Here is a 16,757-nt window from a genome sequence, read left to right as displayed (position 1 = left end):
ATGATGTTGCGGTTGTGGAACGTTGTTTCACAAAAGAAGGCAGAGAAAATGGCGAATTCCCAATAAACAGATCACAATAGGCCAACTATTTGCACGCAAGGTCAATCAAATGTTGAAATGCCTTTTTGTGGCAAGTAATACCAATACTTTTTACTGCCAACAGACGTCTTCGGGCTAAGGATTTATCCAACTTAATCCATTGCGATACCGTACGTGTCCATAAGAAATATATGGAAATGAATTCCTGCTGATCACAGTTCAGGAGCATTCAATCTAAACATTAATCTGCCGCTTTCTTGTAGCCAAGGTGGTGTATGTAGATGTAGTTTATAACCGGATTCAAATCAGATACATATTGAAAGGCCTCATCGGTTTGTTGATCCCGGTGCTGGATCGCCCATGAAAGGACATTCTCTTGCGGATCAAAGTTGAGTAGATAACTATGTACGTAACTTTTTAAGAGAGAAAAAAAACCTTACAACTTCCAATCATGGAGCCGACGCGTAATCATTGTTAAAATATATGGATTGATCGACGAACTCACCAAAGATAATTTTTGTTTTGACAAACAAATTTAGCTGAAAGCAAATTAAGGTGCACTGACAAAATAGTGTGCACCAAGTCTCAACTAAATTTATGATTAAGTTCGCGATCAACAAAAGTCCAAAGAAATCAAGACGTCAGGGCAGGGTGCGACAATATTCGATAATTTCAATGTGCGCCGAATAACAACGTGTCCCGCTAATGTATGCCTTATGGGAGAGTTGAATAAAATCAAGTTCCTTTTCCCACTTAACACTGAGCGCGCAAAAGTCTAAGTAAGCGCAACAACGCGATTAACAGTAGCCACGATTCCAAGTAATTTAATTATATATTATAGTTAAGTTAATTACGATTCCTATTATTATTAACTAATTCCTTGTCGAGTTAGTCTACTTATTCAAGTGACCGTGTTGAACGGACTCAGACAAGTACCGTTCTCAATAAACTACAAATTAATAGAGGGGGGAATTTTTCCCAAAAATAATTGAGCGTCCCACACTTGTCACTAAATAGTGACAAGAAAAATTGAATCAAAAACTAAACAAAAACCGACGAGTCAATTTAAAAACTGACGAGTAAAAACATAATTCTATAAAGGAATTTTATCATAATGACAAAATCTCCGTTTATTGATATTAAGGCGAAGTTGTCCAGCATCCCCGAGGATGTACTCCAACAATCATCATGCTGCCACTACTAACTAATAAGCCTACAGGGTATTTTTCAGGCTACTGTCTATACTCGAAAACTTTCGGTTGTGATTGATAAAAGATATTACTCAAGATGCCATGGCCTGACATCTAATATAGAAAAACAAAAAAAATATGGTGACAACCCTGGGATTCGAACCCAGGCCTCCGAAGAGATGAGAACCTTAATCTCACGCCTTAGACCAACTCGGCCAGATTGCCTGTTTGATAAATTTTTGTAAAACTTTATCATAATAACACAAAACTATCAATGACTCAGCATTTAGTAATTCACAATTTTTTTGGTTTTTGAGTAGTTGAGTTTTCTGTTTATTTATTTTTTTTAAAAATAAGTTATTTTTTATTTATTTTTAAAACTTTTTTTGTGTATTTTTGTTTCGTTGGATGTAGTAAATAAAGTCGATTTACCAAGATGGATGGATACCTGAAGTCGAAATAAGAATGGTTGTGTAATACGGTTGCATGAACTGCAGTTTATTGTCACCCTTGAAATTCACGTGAATCTCACAAAAAATTCAATTCGTTCACACATCAACATACACATTGGGCAAATTACACGTTAATTTACCGGAGCTATCGTTTCAACGCGTTCAATCATTCCAAATGCCGATTCGTGTCCGCCAGTCACTGCAGTTGCTGCGGTTGCGGCATATTGTGTCTGGCAGGCGTTGTTTCGCTTCTTCCGGGTCATGTTTATTAAATGATCCGACCCTTGCTCAATCTTCGTCACCATCTCCATCACCATCTCCATCATCATCATCATCATCATCATCATCATCATCATCATCATCATCGCCATCACCATCGCCATCGCCATCACCATCGACAATTAATGACAAAACCACTCATTTTGGCTTTCGTGATGTGCCTGAGGGACAGAAAGAAGATTTAGGTATATCAATTTGTTTATTTACTTTTTATTTCTCTAGCTACTTTTTTTTTTTTTTTTTTTTGCGTTGTGGTTGTTGACCATCTGTCTAGTCCGTGAAGTGTTTTCGTCCGTGGCAAAGTCTTACGACGTAATGAACGACGTCATGTCCTTTGGTATTCATCGGATTTGGAAGGATCATTTTGTGGCAAAATTAGACCCTGGTCGTCGTCCTGGTGGGCAACCATTATCAATCCTGGACGTTGCCGGCGGCACCGGTGACATTGCGTTCCGCATGCTCGATTGGGCCTCGCAAGTTCATAACGATCATCAATCGCACGTGCTCGTGACCGATATTAATCCTGACATGCTGCGGGAAGGTCACAAGCGATCACTCAACACCGCGTACGCAGACGGTGCCAGGATCGATTTTAAGGTCCAAAACGCTGAAATTTTGGATCAGGTGCCGGATAACTCTCAGGACCTGTACACGGTCGCGTTCGGTATTCGAAATTTTACAAACATTCCTGCCGCGCTTCGTGCTGCTCATCGCGTGCTCAAACCCGGTGGCGTGTTTGCATGCTTGGAATTTTCAAAAGTTAACGTGCCGGTGCTGGACCTGATCTATCAACGGTATTCGTTCGACGTCATCCCGCTCATGGGCCAACTCGTGGCTGCAGATAGGGATTCTTATCAATACTTGGTCGAATCAATCAAGAAATTCCCTTCCCAGACTCAATTTGCACAAATGATTAAGGATGCCGGGTTTGAAATCTCCGGGTCCGGCTACGAAGATCTTACATTTGGCGTCGCTGCCATTCACACCGGTGTTAAAGTATAAAGCTTCGATATCTAAAACTCTATACTTTTTCTTTTCCTTAAATTTGTACATAAAAAATTATAAAATATACATTACATTTAAATTTTCTTTGCTTCTGCTGGAAGTCCCAGCCAAGTTGGCGGCTCCCTCTCAGCAAGCGCATCAATCCAGTCCAACATCGCATCCGCACTTGACCCTTCAGGCACTTCGACCACAGGTTGCACGTCATCCGCAGTCAATCTATACCCATAGCCATACACTTTCTCCGTAAATACTCGGTCGCCAAGCTGTTTCAATATCTCTCGATCGTGCACGTCATCCACCTGGCCCCCATACACAATCTCAGTCATCACGCGCTTGATCGCCGTCCATGCCACTAGTTCAGGTGCCAAATTACTTCGGCCTTGAGCATCGGAATCGATCCATTTGTCAATCACGACCCAGCCAAATTCAAAATCGGCATTATTAAATTCATACTTGTTATGCCATCCAATCATGCCGTACCGACTTCGTTCTAATACCACGCCATGGAACCAAGCAAGCATTAAATAAATCCTTGCCCGCTCGGTCGGCGGCCGTGATATAATGTGCTTCGGCAGCCGTCCGATCGTGTCTCGCATGCTCGATCGAATGCCTGGCGCAGGTTCAAACATCATTATTCTTGTTGTTTGCAATGCGTTCACCGGTAATGTCGTAGTCGTTTCCATCGTCATGAACAACCTGAACTTGTCATCCGGGCGTCCCTGAGACAAACTCGTAGTGACCAACTTATCTACAGATTCCAACAATGACGTGTCCAGGTGCAAGTTCTTTAACATCACCCAATACCCAGCCTGCATGGCATCCGAAATCGTGCGCCCGGTCTGCATGGCCCCTTCCTCTGCACCCATTGCCACGGAAACACATTTCGTCTCCGTCATCTTGGCAAGTGATTCAATGTAATCCGAAGCATCAAATCCTGGCACCGAACATATCGAAATCGGCGTCAACGGGCCAACCTTACCAACGATTTCTTCAACCGTACTTGGATTAGTACGCAATAATGAGTTCGCAAATCCAGATGCCACGAATTTCTCGACCGCATCCAAATATCCATCTGATCGAAGTAATTTCATAAACACGATTTTACTCAATTCTTTTTCCACATCTAATTTTTTGTTAGCACATGACGACTTTTTTTAAAAAAAATCCGATAAATACCTTCACTTTCTTTAATAACAAACTCATCAAGCGAATTTTTGCTCACAATACCAAATGTATCAAACAAGCTGGATTTTCTGACATGATTAGCCAAGCTGTCGCTGTCGTAGCGATCAGTGGCAATATCTACGTGTTGCTCATCCTTATTAAACAGCCGTTCCAAAAACGTAGTATCGTAGTTTTGTTTTCGACTATAGGCTAGTAAAGTAGCAAACATGTACCTATCCGCATGTAGCACCGCCCTTGATGTTTGTTTAAAAATCTCATGATATAGTTCATCAACTAAATACTCAACCTTGGCGGCAACATCGACAATACTATTGGTTTCCTTGTCCGAATCATTAATCAAGTTGATAAATATCAAATGGAAATACTCTAGCGAGAATTGATACACGCGGTTTAAATTCGGCAAAAGTTCTAGCACGGTAAAAATCGCAACTCCAGCATCCGCCACCTTTTGAAATTGTTTTGTGATTTCTTCAATTTTGCCTATCACGCCTTCAGTTTCTTCCATCCTTTCACTAGTCTCCAGTGTTTCTGATTTAAGACTTTGAAGATTGGCAATTACTTTATCATCATCCAAAATGTCACCTTGTGAATCGTTCAAGGTTTTTAACAAGTCGATCTCCAGCTGCCGAAGCTTGACTTTGAAGTCGCGGTAAAGCTTGATCAAACCAATACGCTTGCCGTCCACATCTGGTCGAAGCGCTTTCAACAAGTCATCGAGGCACTGACGATGTAAATTACCTTTCGTCACAGTAAAGTTAACTACCGTGGTCCGGCTGATCACGTCAGCTGTAAACGGTGTCGACGGATGTTTGCAACTTAAAAACATTTTGAAATTAGGCGAAAAATCAATCTCTTGTTTTCCCAGTTGAGTTAAAATGCGACCGCCTACTCTCTTGTATTCTCGATTAAGAACATGATTTAATATCGGGTCAAAATGGTCTGCATCATTTATCAAGATTGCATTGCCAAATCTCAACGCGCTTTCCAATTGCTTCACGAACGCTTCATCCAAAAACGAGGTCACAATCAATGACGGATATTGCCTTTTAAGAAATTCTGTTGTCCGAGTGGTCGTGTCGATAATTAACGGATATCGAACATGACGTTGCAACATCAACGCGTTTACCTCGTATAATTCACCTAAAGGTAAGCCATCGTTATGCCACTCATTTCGTTCAGTCACGGACGTTAAATAATCTGAAAACGAAATTTGTGAGTTAAACAAAATATTCGTTCGTTTAAGATATGCCTTCCAATTTCGTTCCATCATTTGTCGATATTCTTGGTCAAAGTAACCCCCATATACCAACAAGGCAGCAGCAATGATTGATGTCCCTGCCAAACTTAACATCTGCTTTTCGAATTCCTTACTTTCTGCCAGCCATCGCTCATGTTCTGAGCTTAATCCGTTTATCAACTCAACACTTTTATTAATTTTAGATTGCACGTTTGACATTTCACCTTTAATCGTTTGTACTTGACTGATTAGCACTGCATATTCTTCCTTGTAGTTCTCAATGCTTTGCTCCAGATTATCAATCATAAAAGAAATTTCTTGCACTTGAATCCTGGTTTGTTCCGCACGTTCACTTAATTGACGTACTTCCTCTCGCAACGGGCCAATTTTTTCAAGAATGGCAGAATAATGAACCTGAGCCTCAAGCCACAGTGCCAACGGCCCGCAAGCCCTACTGGCCCGGTTGACAAGTTCAAAGTTAAAATTTGGCCTGCTCAAGTATTCAGATGCGATTCTGTTTCGAACTTGCCTTGTCATTTGCAAGTCAGTATCGAAGTTTACAATGTTGGAAATAAAATCCTCTCGTCTAATAATGGATTGCACGGTCCGCCAATTGTCAACTTTGTGCCCCAGCAGCGTACATACCGCTTCCATGGTCATCTTTACTGCCTCTGGAGGATTTGCCATCGATCTGACTTCAGAAAGATGTTGCTTCTTAATACTACTGACACTCTCTTTAGCGGCGATTACCGCTGGCTCCGCTTGCGCAAGATCCTGCATGACAATTTCCTGTCGCTCTTTAATTTGCTGCTCACTAACCTCAAGCTCGGCTTGCACACGTAATGATTCCGCCCGTTTTTGTTCCGCACTCTTTTGGTCCAATACCATTTGTTCAAGTTTTTGGTTTGCTTCATTATTCTTTACTAGAAGTTCTTTCTGTTTATTGGAAAGACCAACGCGTAATTCGCGAACTTTCTCTGCAGTATGTTCCAGTTTGAATAATCCAGTGTTCAAATGACGTTGCTGTTCTTCTATTAGTTCTTTCTTCTCAAGAAAAATTTTGTCAAACTGAGAAATAAAATCAATAAAGTGTCGTGGTGTAACGTAATTTACTTGGCGCCTTTGCTTGTATAATCTTTGGCAATATGATTTTGCCGATAAGTGGATGAAAACAAAGTTTTCATTAAGCATTTGGCGATGACTTGGCGGCCAGCTAAGCTTCTTGTATGCAGTTTCGAATTCGTTTGGCGCATTAAACTGTGACAAATCCAAATCCAAATGCCTTGTAAGCTGAGCGCCAACATGGAATAATGCCGAATCAGACCAATCGCCCATCCAATTAAGCACGCATCGGTTAAACAATGCTGGCGACGTTGTCGCGCGGGACGACAGGCCATCCTTTGGTGGATTCATAGTAAACACGACATGCAGGTTTCTAACGACCTGTCGCTTAAACCAACTGTATAATTCTTCTTGGGAATCAAGCATTACGCCTTGCTGCCTTGCACCTTCACGGCATCCAGTCATGAGGCTTGTAAACTCATCGCCTTCAAACAATCCCGGAATTTCCGCATTCGCTAGTAGAGTATTCATGCGCTCCAAAAATGCAGAGTCCAGCACATTAGATTCATCAAGAATAAAACACACCTTCTGACCTTTACACCCAGTCAGCTTTAGAACCTCTCGTAAGTCGTTGTCGAAGTCCTCTGATGTATATCTTTTGTGCGCATTTATTTGGAAAACATTAATTCCATTCATCCAGGCAACAAATCGTGTCAATGTGGTCTAATTCCCTCGGTCAGTTAAACCCATAAAGCCACAAAAAACAAATTTCCGTACCTTTCCACTTCCACTTAATCCAATTAAAATCAAATGACCTTGAGGTTGTTTAAACACTCGATCAATCCGTAATACATGATCGAGAGCATCATCGTATAACACAAGTGTCACGTCCAACTCCTCTTCGCAAAATGTCTTTAACCGGGCATTGCAAAATTCTCGTAATTCTTCCAAACCAACTGGCAAATAATTCTTTGTAAGCCAGTTTGAATACAATATTGGCCCGCCTATCGCTTCTCTCATATCTATATTTAAAAAATGTCTGCCGCAAACGTCTTTAATTTTATCGATTATCCAATCACGCTCATATTCGTGCACTAGCCTGTCACTAAACAACCTTAACGCTTCATGTGCCCAAATTCTCACCAATCCTTCCAGGGATAATGAATCTAATGGCTTAAGAGCTTCATCTATTCCTTTTACCCAACGAGTTAACTCACGAGGACTGTAAATGTAATGACTTTGCTCTGCTGTAGTAAATCGATTCTGCGATTCCGTATACAGATCGATCATGGCCGACGTAAGAGTGCCTTCATAACCACGCAAGCTTGGCACATTTTTCAAAATAGCCTTATTAAATGTTCCATAAATTTGTCGTAATGCATTAAATCCAGGATAGTCAATTAGAAGAACCGTACAATGCCTTAAAAATCTGGAGCTCAGAGGAGTGCGGCCAATATCAGTAGGCGGATTACACGCAGCAACGAACTGAATATTCTCTAAAGTGATCCAAACTCTATCCGCTTTCCGCCAAAACCCATTATGTTCAAGCAATTGACGGATGAAAGATATAACATGTTGCGTGCCGTATTTGTCGGGAGTCGGTAGATTGATCTCATCACAGAAAAGAACCAGCCGCCTGCCAATTTGAGATGGAGAAAGCACAATCCCCTGATTTTTCTTGCTATATTCACAGTATTGCTCGATAGTCTTAATTATAAGCTCAGGCGACGTGGCACTTGAAAAATTTATACCAGCCACTTCTACGTTCGGAAATTGCCGAAGTGTGCTGAAAAGACTCATTGTTTTTCCCGAACCTGGAGGGCCGCATAATATAAGAGACCTTTTTTCCTGAAGGCATGAATAAAGTATGGCTTCATTTCGTACGGTATCTATCGTTGGGATCACAAAATCAGTCTCAGTCACCATATGTGGATCAAGATCAACAGTAGGAACCGAAGCTTGCCAATTTACCCAAGTCGATGACGGCAATGTCGTGTTATAATCTAAAAGATATCCGTCATCAGGAATATCGAGCGAAGAGAATTCAACATAACTTGAAATGTTTTTGCTAAACGATTCCCGATCAGGCAATGCACAGTCACCAACAAATGACCAAATAATCCCAAGTAAAATATTCTGCAAGACAAACTTATGCACTTGTTCCTGACTAAGTGGAAATTCTGAGTGACGATTATTATAGTCAATGATATTTTTAGCAGCAGATGATATAATTGAAAATAAAGACCGAATCGCACGAATAGAGGAAAACTCCATGACGTGACTATATTTTGCGGAATTTGTTAGAGCATTCTCTACCCAATTACTTTGCACCAAAACCGATTCAATAAAATCCACTACTAATTGTGTAGTATTCTCAATAGTTAGGTCTGATATGTCTCCAAACATGTTTTCACTATCAAACCCATTTTGCCGTAACTCAAATACGTAGTGTCTTATTAAGGATAAAACTGGAGTAATATTTGATTCAAACCACACCATTCCGCATCTACTGATTGTGGCCAAAGTGGCATAATTGATATTTGTTACTTCAAAGATAATTCTAGTGTTATCTGGCAATGCCAAACGTTCACCGTTTGGCAATGTTAAAATCTTATTATCGTCCAAAACACTAATTCAAAATTAGTATTATAATTTATATCTGTAATTTCATCGTGATAACAAACCTGTTGAGATTTTCTGCCCATTCTGGGTCAACGTCTCCGTCAAATACTATCCAGTGGAACTTATTAGATTCGCCCCTCAAATTTTCATTTAGCTTTCTGAGTAAGCCAGTAAACAAGCCATCTGTCCATTCTCTGGTCGTCGCATCAAGCTTACCAAAAAGACTATCCTTCGACATTACTTTTGAGTCTATGATGTAAAACACGCCATCCCTGCCTTCATATAACTCCAAAGCCTTCAATAACGTGCGCCATATAGAAGATTTCCCAGATCCTGTTTCACCTACAAGCATAATTCCATGATGGTGATTCTGTATTTGGTACAGCTGAGTTATTTTATTAATCCATCTATCGCTGGTAATAAGTTTGCTATCAGATGCTAATGTAGTAACTAGCGCCGTAAGTTGAAAAAGATTTTCTGGTTTATATTGGACACCTGGGAACACTTCATTCTCAATCCTATTTTCTGTTAAACAGACACGAGTTTTTAATATATATTTTTTATTGTAACTTACTCTTTGAGAAGCAACGAGTCCTCCGCAACAAGCTTCGGAGCAACTGATTCTTCTATACTCTGCACAATTACTTCGTCTTCTGACTTTGCCGTATCGTTGGAACCATGCAGCTTCTGCTTACGTTTCGAATCACCTGCAAGGGCTAGCACACTTTTAAGAGCGCGTACCCCAAAGTCATAATGTGATTGCTTTGATAACTTAGTCGCCAGTTTGTCAAATAAAGGTACTAGCTTCAAAGAAATAGAATATGCATCTGAAAACCCTTTAGAATATAAAACCACCTCGGTAATGAGCTCTTTATCTGGTCGTGACATCGATACACTTCTGAAAAGTTTCGTCAAATTATCTGGAAGATTTGATCGTCCGGCATATCCGGGATTCATCGTAATAAAAATTCCTACACGTGTTATTAAAACGCATAAGCAATATAGGTGAATACTTACCCGTATCATTGTTAATTAAAAATTTCTTGCCCACAAGCTCAATTTCATTTTGACCATTAAACTTTTGTGCTCTAAGTCCAAGTTGAATAGCTTGTACTTGAGTTGATACTGCACTTAGAATACGCTCCTCGAGTCTATTAAATTCGTCGAAACAACCCCAGGCACCAACCTGGCATATACCCAAAAAGATGCGGCCCATTGCTTGAAAGTTAAAAGTATCGTCACAGTTAAATACAAGAACAAATCGACCTAACAGAATTCCAAGAGCTTTCACTGTTTCCGTTTTCCCTATAATTTATTGTTTAGAAGCGTTTTTATACGAAATTTAGTTGTTTACCTGTTCCAGCAGGACCAAACGGTGATCCCCCCAAGCTTTGTTCTAATGCACCAGTCAGTGCAAGGAAGCATTTATCTGTCAGTGGAGTTTGTATCAATCGATCTGGCGTACCCAGATACTCATATCCATAATTAAACTCTGCAGTGCCAATGCGTACTTGTAAATTATCAACAGAATCACTTTTGTTTAAATGATAATATCGTATATTTGAAAGCCATTCATAATCTGTTTTGCCTGTTACACAAGTATGAAGCAATTTCTCGATCACATTCCGCTGATGTACCAATTCTGTAATAAGACCTTCGCACTTCTTCCGGTCAATCCTATCAATCTCTTCCAAAACAACATTCGCAAAAAGTTTGATAATAATATTCTCACGCTTATATATGGCTTCGAGACTTTTAAACTCAATGGCTTTTTCAGTTTGCTCAGTCCAAACAGTCTGAGAAGCAAGTATCGTAACTTGAGCTGGAAACTTGCGAATGTAAGAGATTAAAATTTCTGGAGTTAAATCCGTAGTAGTGAAAACTTTTTGAAAGTCAATAACAGCGTCGTTTAGGGATATTGCTAGAGACAACTTCATTGACTTTTCAACCTCCTTCAACCAATCATTCACTTTTGGCCACTTAATTAGTGAAACGATATTTTTAAAATAAACGTCTTCAGCTTCTTTTGACCCTATGCCGATAATACTTGAATTCTCCTCATCGACGATAAGACGTGTAATACCAGCAAACATTTTCTTAACATGCTTTTGAATCCGGTTAATGTCCATGGAATTGCCAATAATTTCCAGTAAATCTTCATCACCAACAAAATAAAACCTAGGAAATAATTGTCGTTCGCGTTCAAGATATTCACCCAAAGCTTTTCTCACCTTCAAAAGTATCTCTGAAATCCTTGTAAGTGACAATTGTGCACCCGCTATATTCGCGACATCAAGTACTTTTGATGATTTCGAAACCTTTTTCATCAAACCAAGAAAATCTGTATTAGCATTTTGAAACCTTGAAGATTCTATTGGTAGTAGACTTTTTATCTCTGCATTTCCATTGAATATGCATTCAAGGTATACCCATTGTCGCTGCACGTCGACCCATACATCAAAAAGAATGTTGATTTTGTTTAGCTTTTCCTCCCAGTATCCTGCATCCTCTTCAAATTGCTTAAAATATGGAGAATGATGCATCGCTGCTAATGAGTTCATATGCTCTTCGCATTTTTCAAATAATTCATCCCACCCTTTAATTAGTCTGCACTTATTCTGATAGTTTACTAAATCGAGAGGGTATTCTACCCATGTGTCTCGCATCTATCAAAAGTCAGTTAAAAATAAAGTCTATAGAGCATTGATAAATACCTGTGTTAAAAAGTCTTCCAATGCCATTTCACCCCTCGCCTGAGAGAGTATCTCTTTAATGAGGGTTTCATTAACTTTAAGATCCAAATCCAAAATATTCCCAAGTGTTATAGAGGTTTGAGAAAAAGAAGCTTGAGGTTTCAGTGGTTTCAGTTTCCGGAAAAGTGTATTCCAATGTCGTTCCTTGACAACGTCAGACTTTAGATCTGCTAATATGGGACAAATAGACAGTAGCTGCCGAAGAGTGCCCAACACTTGTTCAAAGGAAGAATATTGACGCATTCGACTGGGCATCTCTTTAGTGGTCTCGATCAGTTTTTCCAAGTGCTCTTTAGTCTTTTGAGAATTAGTAGAAACCCATAGAGTCTCACGCAAATCTTCAAGTGATTTCCAAATAGAACTCAATGAAGACCATACAAATTTGAAATCAGCCACCTCTTGAATTGAAACGTCAAGGTTCGGGTTCGTAAGAACATTGATTTCTAAAATAGATCTAGCTGATAACAAAAGTTCATTCTCATTCTTCAGTGCATTAAAAAGCTCATTATATTTCTCCAGCGTTGCAAATGCAATTTGCGGGTTAATTGCGGTAGCAGTTACAGGTTTATTTTCATTCCAGCTACTAACTGTTCGATGCACCTGCTCTTGCCAAAGTTTGTTTTCCGTGACTATCTTTGACCGTAAAGTTTCTAAAACTAGTTAGATAATCTCCATTGAGTATCAGAAAGATCAGACTTTCATACCTAAATGCTCATTAATTAACTTCGCTTGTTTAGACAGAATCTCACGAAAAGCCATCCATTCTCCTTCTATTTGTTCAATAAAAATCCACTCTCGTGAAAACTGATATCTATTACGCGATAGCGTTGCTTGTCCTACTCGGAAAACTTCAATTCTATCAGCCCAAATATTTAATTTTGCATCTCCTGCCTGAACCAATTTCAAAAAAGACAACGCCCGTTTTGTGGAAGCCATATCTAAAGTCTGTACTTCAAGATCCCGTCGATATTTCTCTAAATCCGAATACGTCTCCTGAATAACATGTCCTAGAATACTTGCAAAATGTATCAGAATATCATGTTGCCAGCTATCATATTTGGCATTGATGCGAGTTTGAACTTGTTCATAATCAACGACTATGCTGCCAAAGTTTCTAGAAACTTCAGCAGTATCAAAAGTTGCTCTGGTTTTACGAATATCGTGCAATAGTTGAATCCATTTTGATAGATCATCGCTCAAATTATAAATTGCTTCAGGTTGTAAATCCCACAGTGATTGAAACTGAAGCCACTTTCCAGTGTAGTCAGAGACGGCCTTTAGTTTTTGTTCAATCGACAAATAAGCGGACTTCAATTCATGAGATATTCTGTCAGAAAGCTTGCTAAACAATGAAGGCCTTGCTGAAACGTTGTCTATTTGCACCTCATATCTTGATGCCTGAGGTTTTTCCAATCCACAGATTACAGATAGACAATCTTGTAGTTCAGAATACCAAGTCATTTGAGCCGACTCTAAAGGCGGTGATAATGAAATAACTTGGTTTCGTATTACTATCTCCAAAACAAAAGTTTTTATTGTTTCAGGCTTATCCTCTGAATTCGACCGTTCAAATTGAGCAATCCAATCTTTGATTGCTGATCTAAGGCGCTCAACTAAAATTTGCTCAATACCCACAATCAAACTATCTAGCCAATACTGAAGGTTTGAAAAATTTTCTAGATTAAGCTTGTCAACCTAGAATTCGTTAGAAACATCGTTGTAAAATACTGAGCTATATCCTACCAGTTCTTGGATATGACCTAAGACTCTCTTGAAACTATCTTTCGAGTAGTCGCATATTTTCAGTTCTTCAAGACTCTGTTCAAGCAAGCCCCGGATATCAATAAGAATTGCCAACTTTCGTTGAAGCGTAGAAACTGCATATGATATATCACGAACAAACAATAGGTGCTTCGCCTCACGAGAAGTGGAAGAGCTTCCAGCAGAATAAGGATGAGAAAATAATTCCCACCGAAATTGCATTCCTTGCTTAATAAAATTCTGTACAATGTTTTGATATTCATTCAAAAGAATAGAATCGGTAGAATATTCAGCCAGTGTAAAACAGACTTTAGTATAAGTTTGAAGAGTACTATCTAAACTCATGGCATATGGATATGCCCTTTTGGCATCTTTTGCGACGTTGGCAATAGCATGTGGAACTTGAAATTTGAGATATGTTAAGTTGCGAACTTCTTTAAATAGTGAGATAATGTGAGGCTGAAAGTTAATAGATATCTCGAGTGATCCTTCAACAGATCGACTTCTCAATACTGTAAATAGATTCCCATTAACAGCAATCCTCTTTTCCGATACTTCTTCCAGCCATTTATCGTAAACCTAAGAAGTTAGATGTTAAACGTGAAGAGTATAAAAATTACGTACTGCTTTGGCATTTAGCTTGTGTCGAAATGTAGTGCTTTCATTTTTTAATTTTTCTCCTTCTGAATAAAGCTCCCAACCACTTCCCAATATGTCCTCCACCCGTTTCATATGAAAATTTAGTTGACGCTCAATTTGTTGTACCCAAATAATGGCACCTGAAACTTGTGGGATGTCATGAACATTAGCCATTTTAAATGAGTCAGAGTTCTGATATTTCTGAAGAAACCTATTGTGAAGCGATTTTATGTCTGCTTTAACGTGTTCAATTAGCTGAGCTTGATATTCCTGAATTGCTCCTCTAATTTTGGGCCGAATAAAAAGCGCGTTAAATTTCGAAAATACTCTAAACATTTCTTTGGCCGTTTTTGCTGCAGCTAGCTTATCTCGAAGACGAACAATAATTGAATCTTCTATTCTAGATGTTCGCTCGTTGTATGTTCGTTCAGAGGATATCCATATCTTCGTTCCCTCTAATTTAATTAGAATCTGATAATACAGTTAATGAGCTTTTCCTTACCTGGGCTGATATCAAGAACATCCACATCGCGTAGAATTGAGTAAGCTTCGTTAAGCTCTTCGGCAATCTCATCAGCAGAAATTTGTGAAGATCCTGAGCTTTTCTCTTGAGGTCCGAGTACGTTCATAATTGTTGAATGTAACTTTTCATGGGCTTGACGAAACGATTTGATATAATCTATTCTCTCTTGTGTTGCAATATGCTTTGCCTTTATTCTAATTGGAATAAATTTTTCTGATCGTTTTCTTGTCATTTCTCTTGCCACATTAGTAAACTCCCTAATCTGGGAGTCCCAGTTTGTAAACACATCTTCAGCTACAGCTATAACACGAGTAAACTCAGTGAAATCCAAATTCATTAGTAGCCTCCCGCTTAATAAAACATGAAACTGGCTTTCTAAATCTGCAGAAATGGCTTCAACTAGTGGTAATGCGCGCCTAATAGGATAAGGAGATATTCTAATTTTTTTATTCAAGTGCACAAAAATTACTGTGACAGCTTGCTTTAGTTTTGCTATACTCGATGCAGATAAAATTTCGTCTATAGGAAACTCATTCATTAAAATGTTATATCCGTGAACCAATTCAGCTGACTCTTTTAACCCTGTATCAGCCATAAAACTCATAGTGGCGTGAAATCTTTTTGCTTGTTTTAGAATTTCCATTGTAAGAATAACACCGTTCTGATGTAACTGCCTATCAATGTCTGCCAAGACATGCTCCATTGACAACCAAAAGTTAATTTCTTGGCTAGCAGTACCATTTGATGGATCACGGGTTAACTTTGTAATACCCTGAATTGATTTAACCCAAGAGTTTACATTTGATTGAAGAGAATTCAAAAGCCGTGAGTCTGACAAAAATTCATTTGGAATTAGTGCAATTGTCGGCGTGATATCTAATTGTGCTGCGGTATCGAGCGCCTTTTGAATAACGGGGTGAAAAGTAAGAGCTAATTGCGGTATATCCATATTTTGTTGAAGATTTAAAAGAGATAACTCAAGTTCGGCAAATTTACGCTTCATGGCAGGAAATCCTAAAATAATTAGTTTGAATGAGCATCATGAAGAATGTAAGGTAAGTACCGGTCTTGGATTCACTTTCTGCGCCTGTGTCAATTGTTTGTAAGTGATCATCTTTCTTAATCAAAGCATCGAAATATGGTCCAATTGCTAGGTGCATCAAAGAATAGACCGACTCATATGGTGAAAAAGCGGATTCGTTCGACCTGTTCTCTAAAGCAACCGCGTTCGACGGCAGGTTAATTATTTGAAGTTGAAGCTCTAAAGGAACAGTAAAATCTAATGGAGCAGCCCTCTTAATAATCGACAACGTAGCCACTGCATGAGATTGCGGAATCAAATCTGTCCTTAAAGTATAAGAGTATGCTAAATTGACTATATTCACAGTAAGAAATCAGTAAAATACGGCGCGAAAAACAAAGACTCACGGTTTGATTCCTGCGCAACCTCTGAATCCTCAGAAAAACATTTAAAAACAAATATTGCGTTTGCATTCGGCTCTGATCCAAACTCAGTCAACTTACGGACAGTGTCCGAGTTATCCACAAACAGAGACTGATCAAGATCATCGGAACTGGCTCCTAAAATTGCACCTAAAAGTTTGCGCAAATAACTTATTAATAAATCAGTATCAAATGCTCGAGCTGTCGAGTTATCAAGTGGCTGGTTTGAATCTTGATCCATAGTATACGAATGTAGCCAGCCTAACACGCCAATAGTTAGTTCCTTTCCATGTCCCGAGAAATCATACGTAGTTTTCATTACCTAATAAGCTAGAAAATCTCAATCTACGACTTTATATATTCCAATATTCGCGTCTTTTGGCATTGAACCCTCTGATTGAAACCACTTAAATACAACAAAGTAGTTGCAAACGTAGCGTGTCCAGAAGGAATTACAGCGCGCGCGTTTTGGGTCAACAAAAAAACAAGTTTATATTTAATTGAATTTATGGGTAAACTTTATATCGAAAATTGACAGTGTTCCCCAGACGAGATAGATAATTCGGT

At 39.1% G+C, this 16,757-nt stretch overlaps 2 protein-coding genes and 1 non-coding gene across 3 annotated transcripts; 1 reads left to right on the top strand and 2 right to left on the bottom strand.

Annotated features, from left to right (window-relative positions):
- Positions 1–1,371: 1,371 nt before the first annotated feature.
- V1514DRAFT_t50 lies at positions 1,372–1,454 on the bottom strand. The gene has a single exon. It is a non-coding gene; the product is annotated as a tRNA-Leu (tRNA).
- A 365-nt stretch (positions 1,455–1,819) lies between these two features.
- Positions 1,820–3,047, top strand: V1514DRAFT_307032 (ubiE/COQ5 methyltransferase family-domain-containing protein). Its single transcript, XM_066925687.1, has 2 exons — positions 1,820–2,145; positions 2,235–3,047. Exons 1-2 carry the CDS (start codon positions 1,857–1,859, stop codon positions 2,960–2,962), a joined length of 1,017 nt encoding a protein of 338 aa, XP_066783248.1. The 5' UTR covers positions 1,820–1,856; the 3' UTR covers positions 2,963–3,047.
- Positions 3,001–16,640, bottom strand: V1514DRAFT_72292 (dynein heavy chain, N-terminal region 1-domain-containing protein). The gene is made up of 15 exons (XM_066930122.1): positions 16,513–16,640; positions 16,176–16,451; positions 15,811–16,122; positions 14,727–15,761; positions 14,210–14,679; positions 13,568–14,164; positions 12,529–13,519; positions 11,786–12,474; positions 10,426–11,737; positions 10,089–10,376; positions 9,646–10,042; positions 9,134–9,589; positions 7,227–9,078; positions 4,142–7,172; positions 3,001–4,088 (listed from the first exon to the last, which is right to left on the bottom strand). The coding sequence occupies exons 2-15, from the start codon at positions 16,429–16,431 to the stop codon at positions 3,040–3,042; spliced, it is 12,735 nt and encodes a 4,244-aa protein (XP_066783247.1). The 5' UTR covers positions 16,432–16,451; positions 16,513–16,640; the 3' UTR covers positions 3,001–3,039.
- Positions 16,641–16,757: the final 117 nt, after the last annotated feature.

The sequence above is a fragment of the Lipomyces japonicus genome (genome assembly GCF_038497905.1).
Source record: "Lipomyces japonicus strain CBS 7319 unplaced genomic scaffold V1514scaffold_20, whole genome shotgun sequence".
Lineage (NCBI taxonomy): Eukaryota > Fungi > Ascomycota > Lipomycetes > Lipomycetales > Lipomycetaceae > Lipomyces > Lipomyces japonicus.
This window is presented reverse-complemented; position numbering and strand designations above follow the sequence as displayed.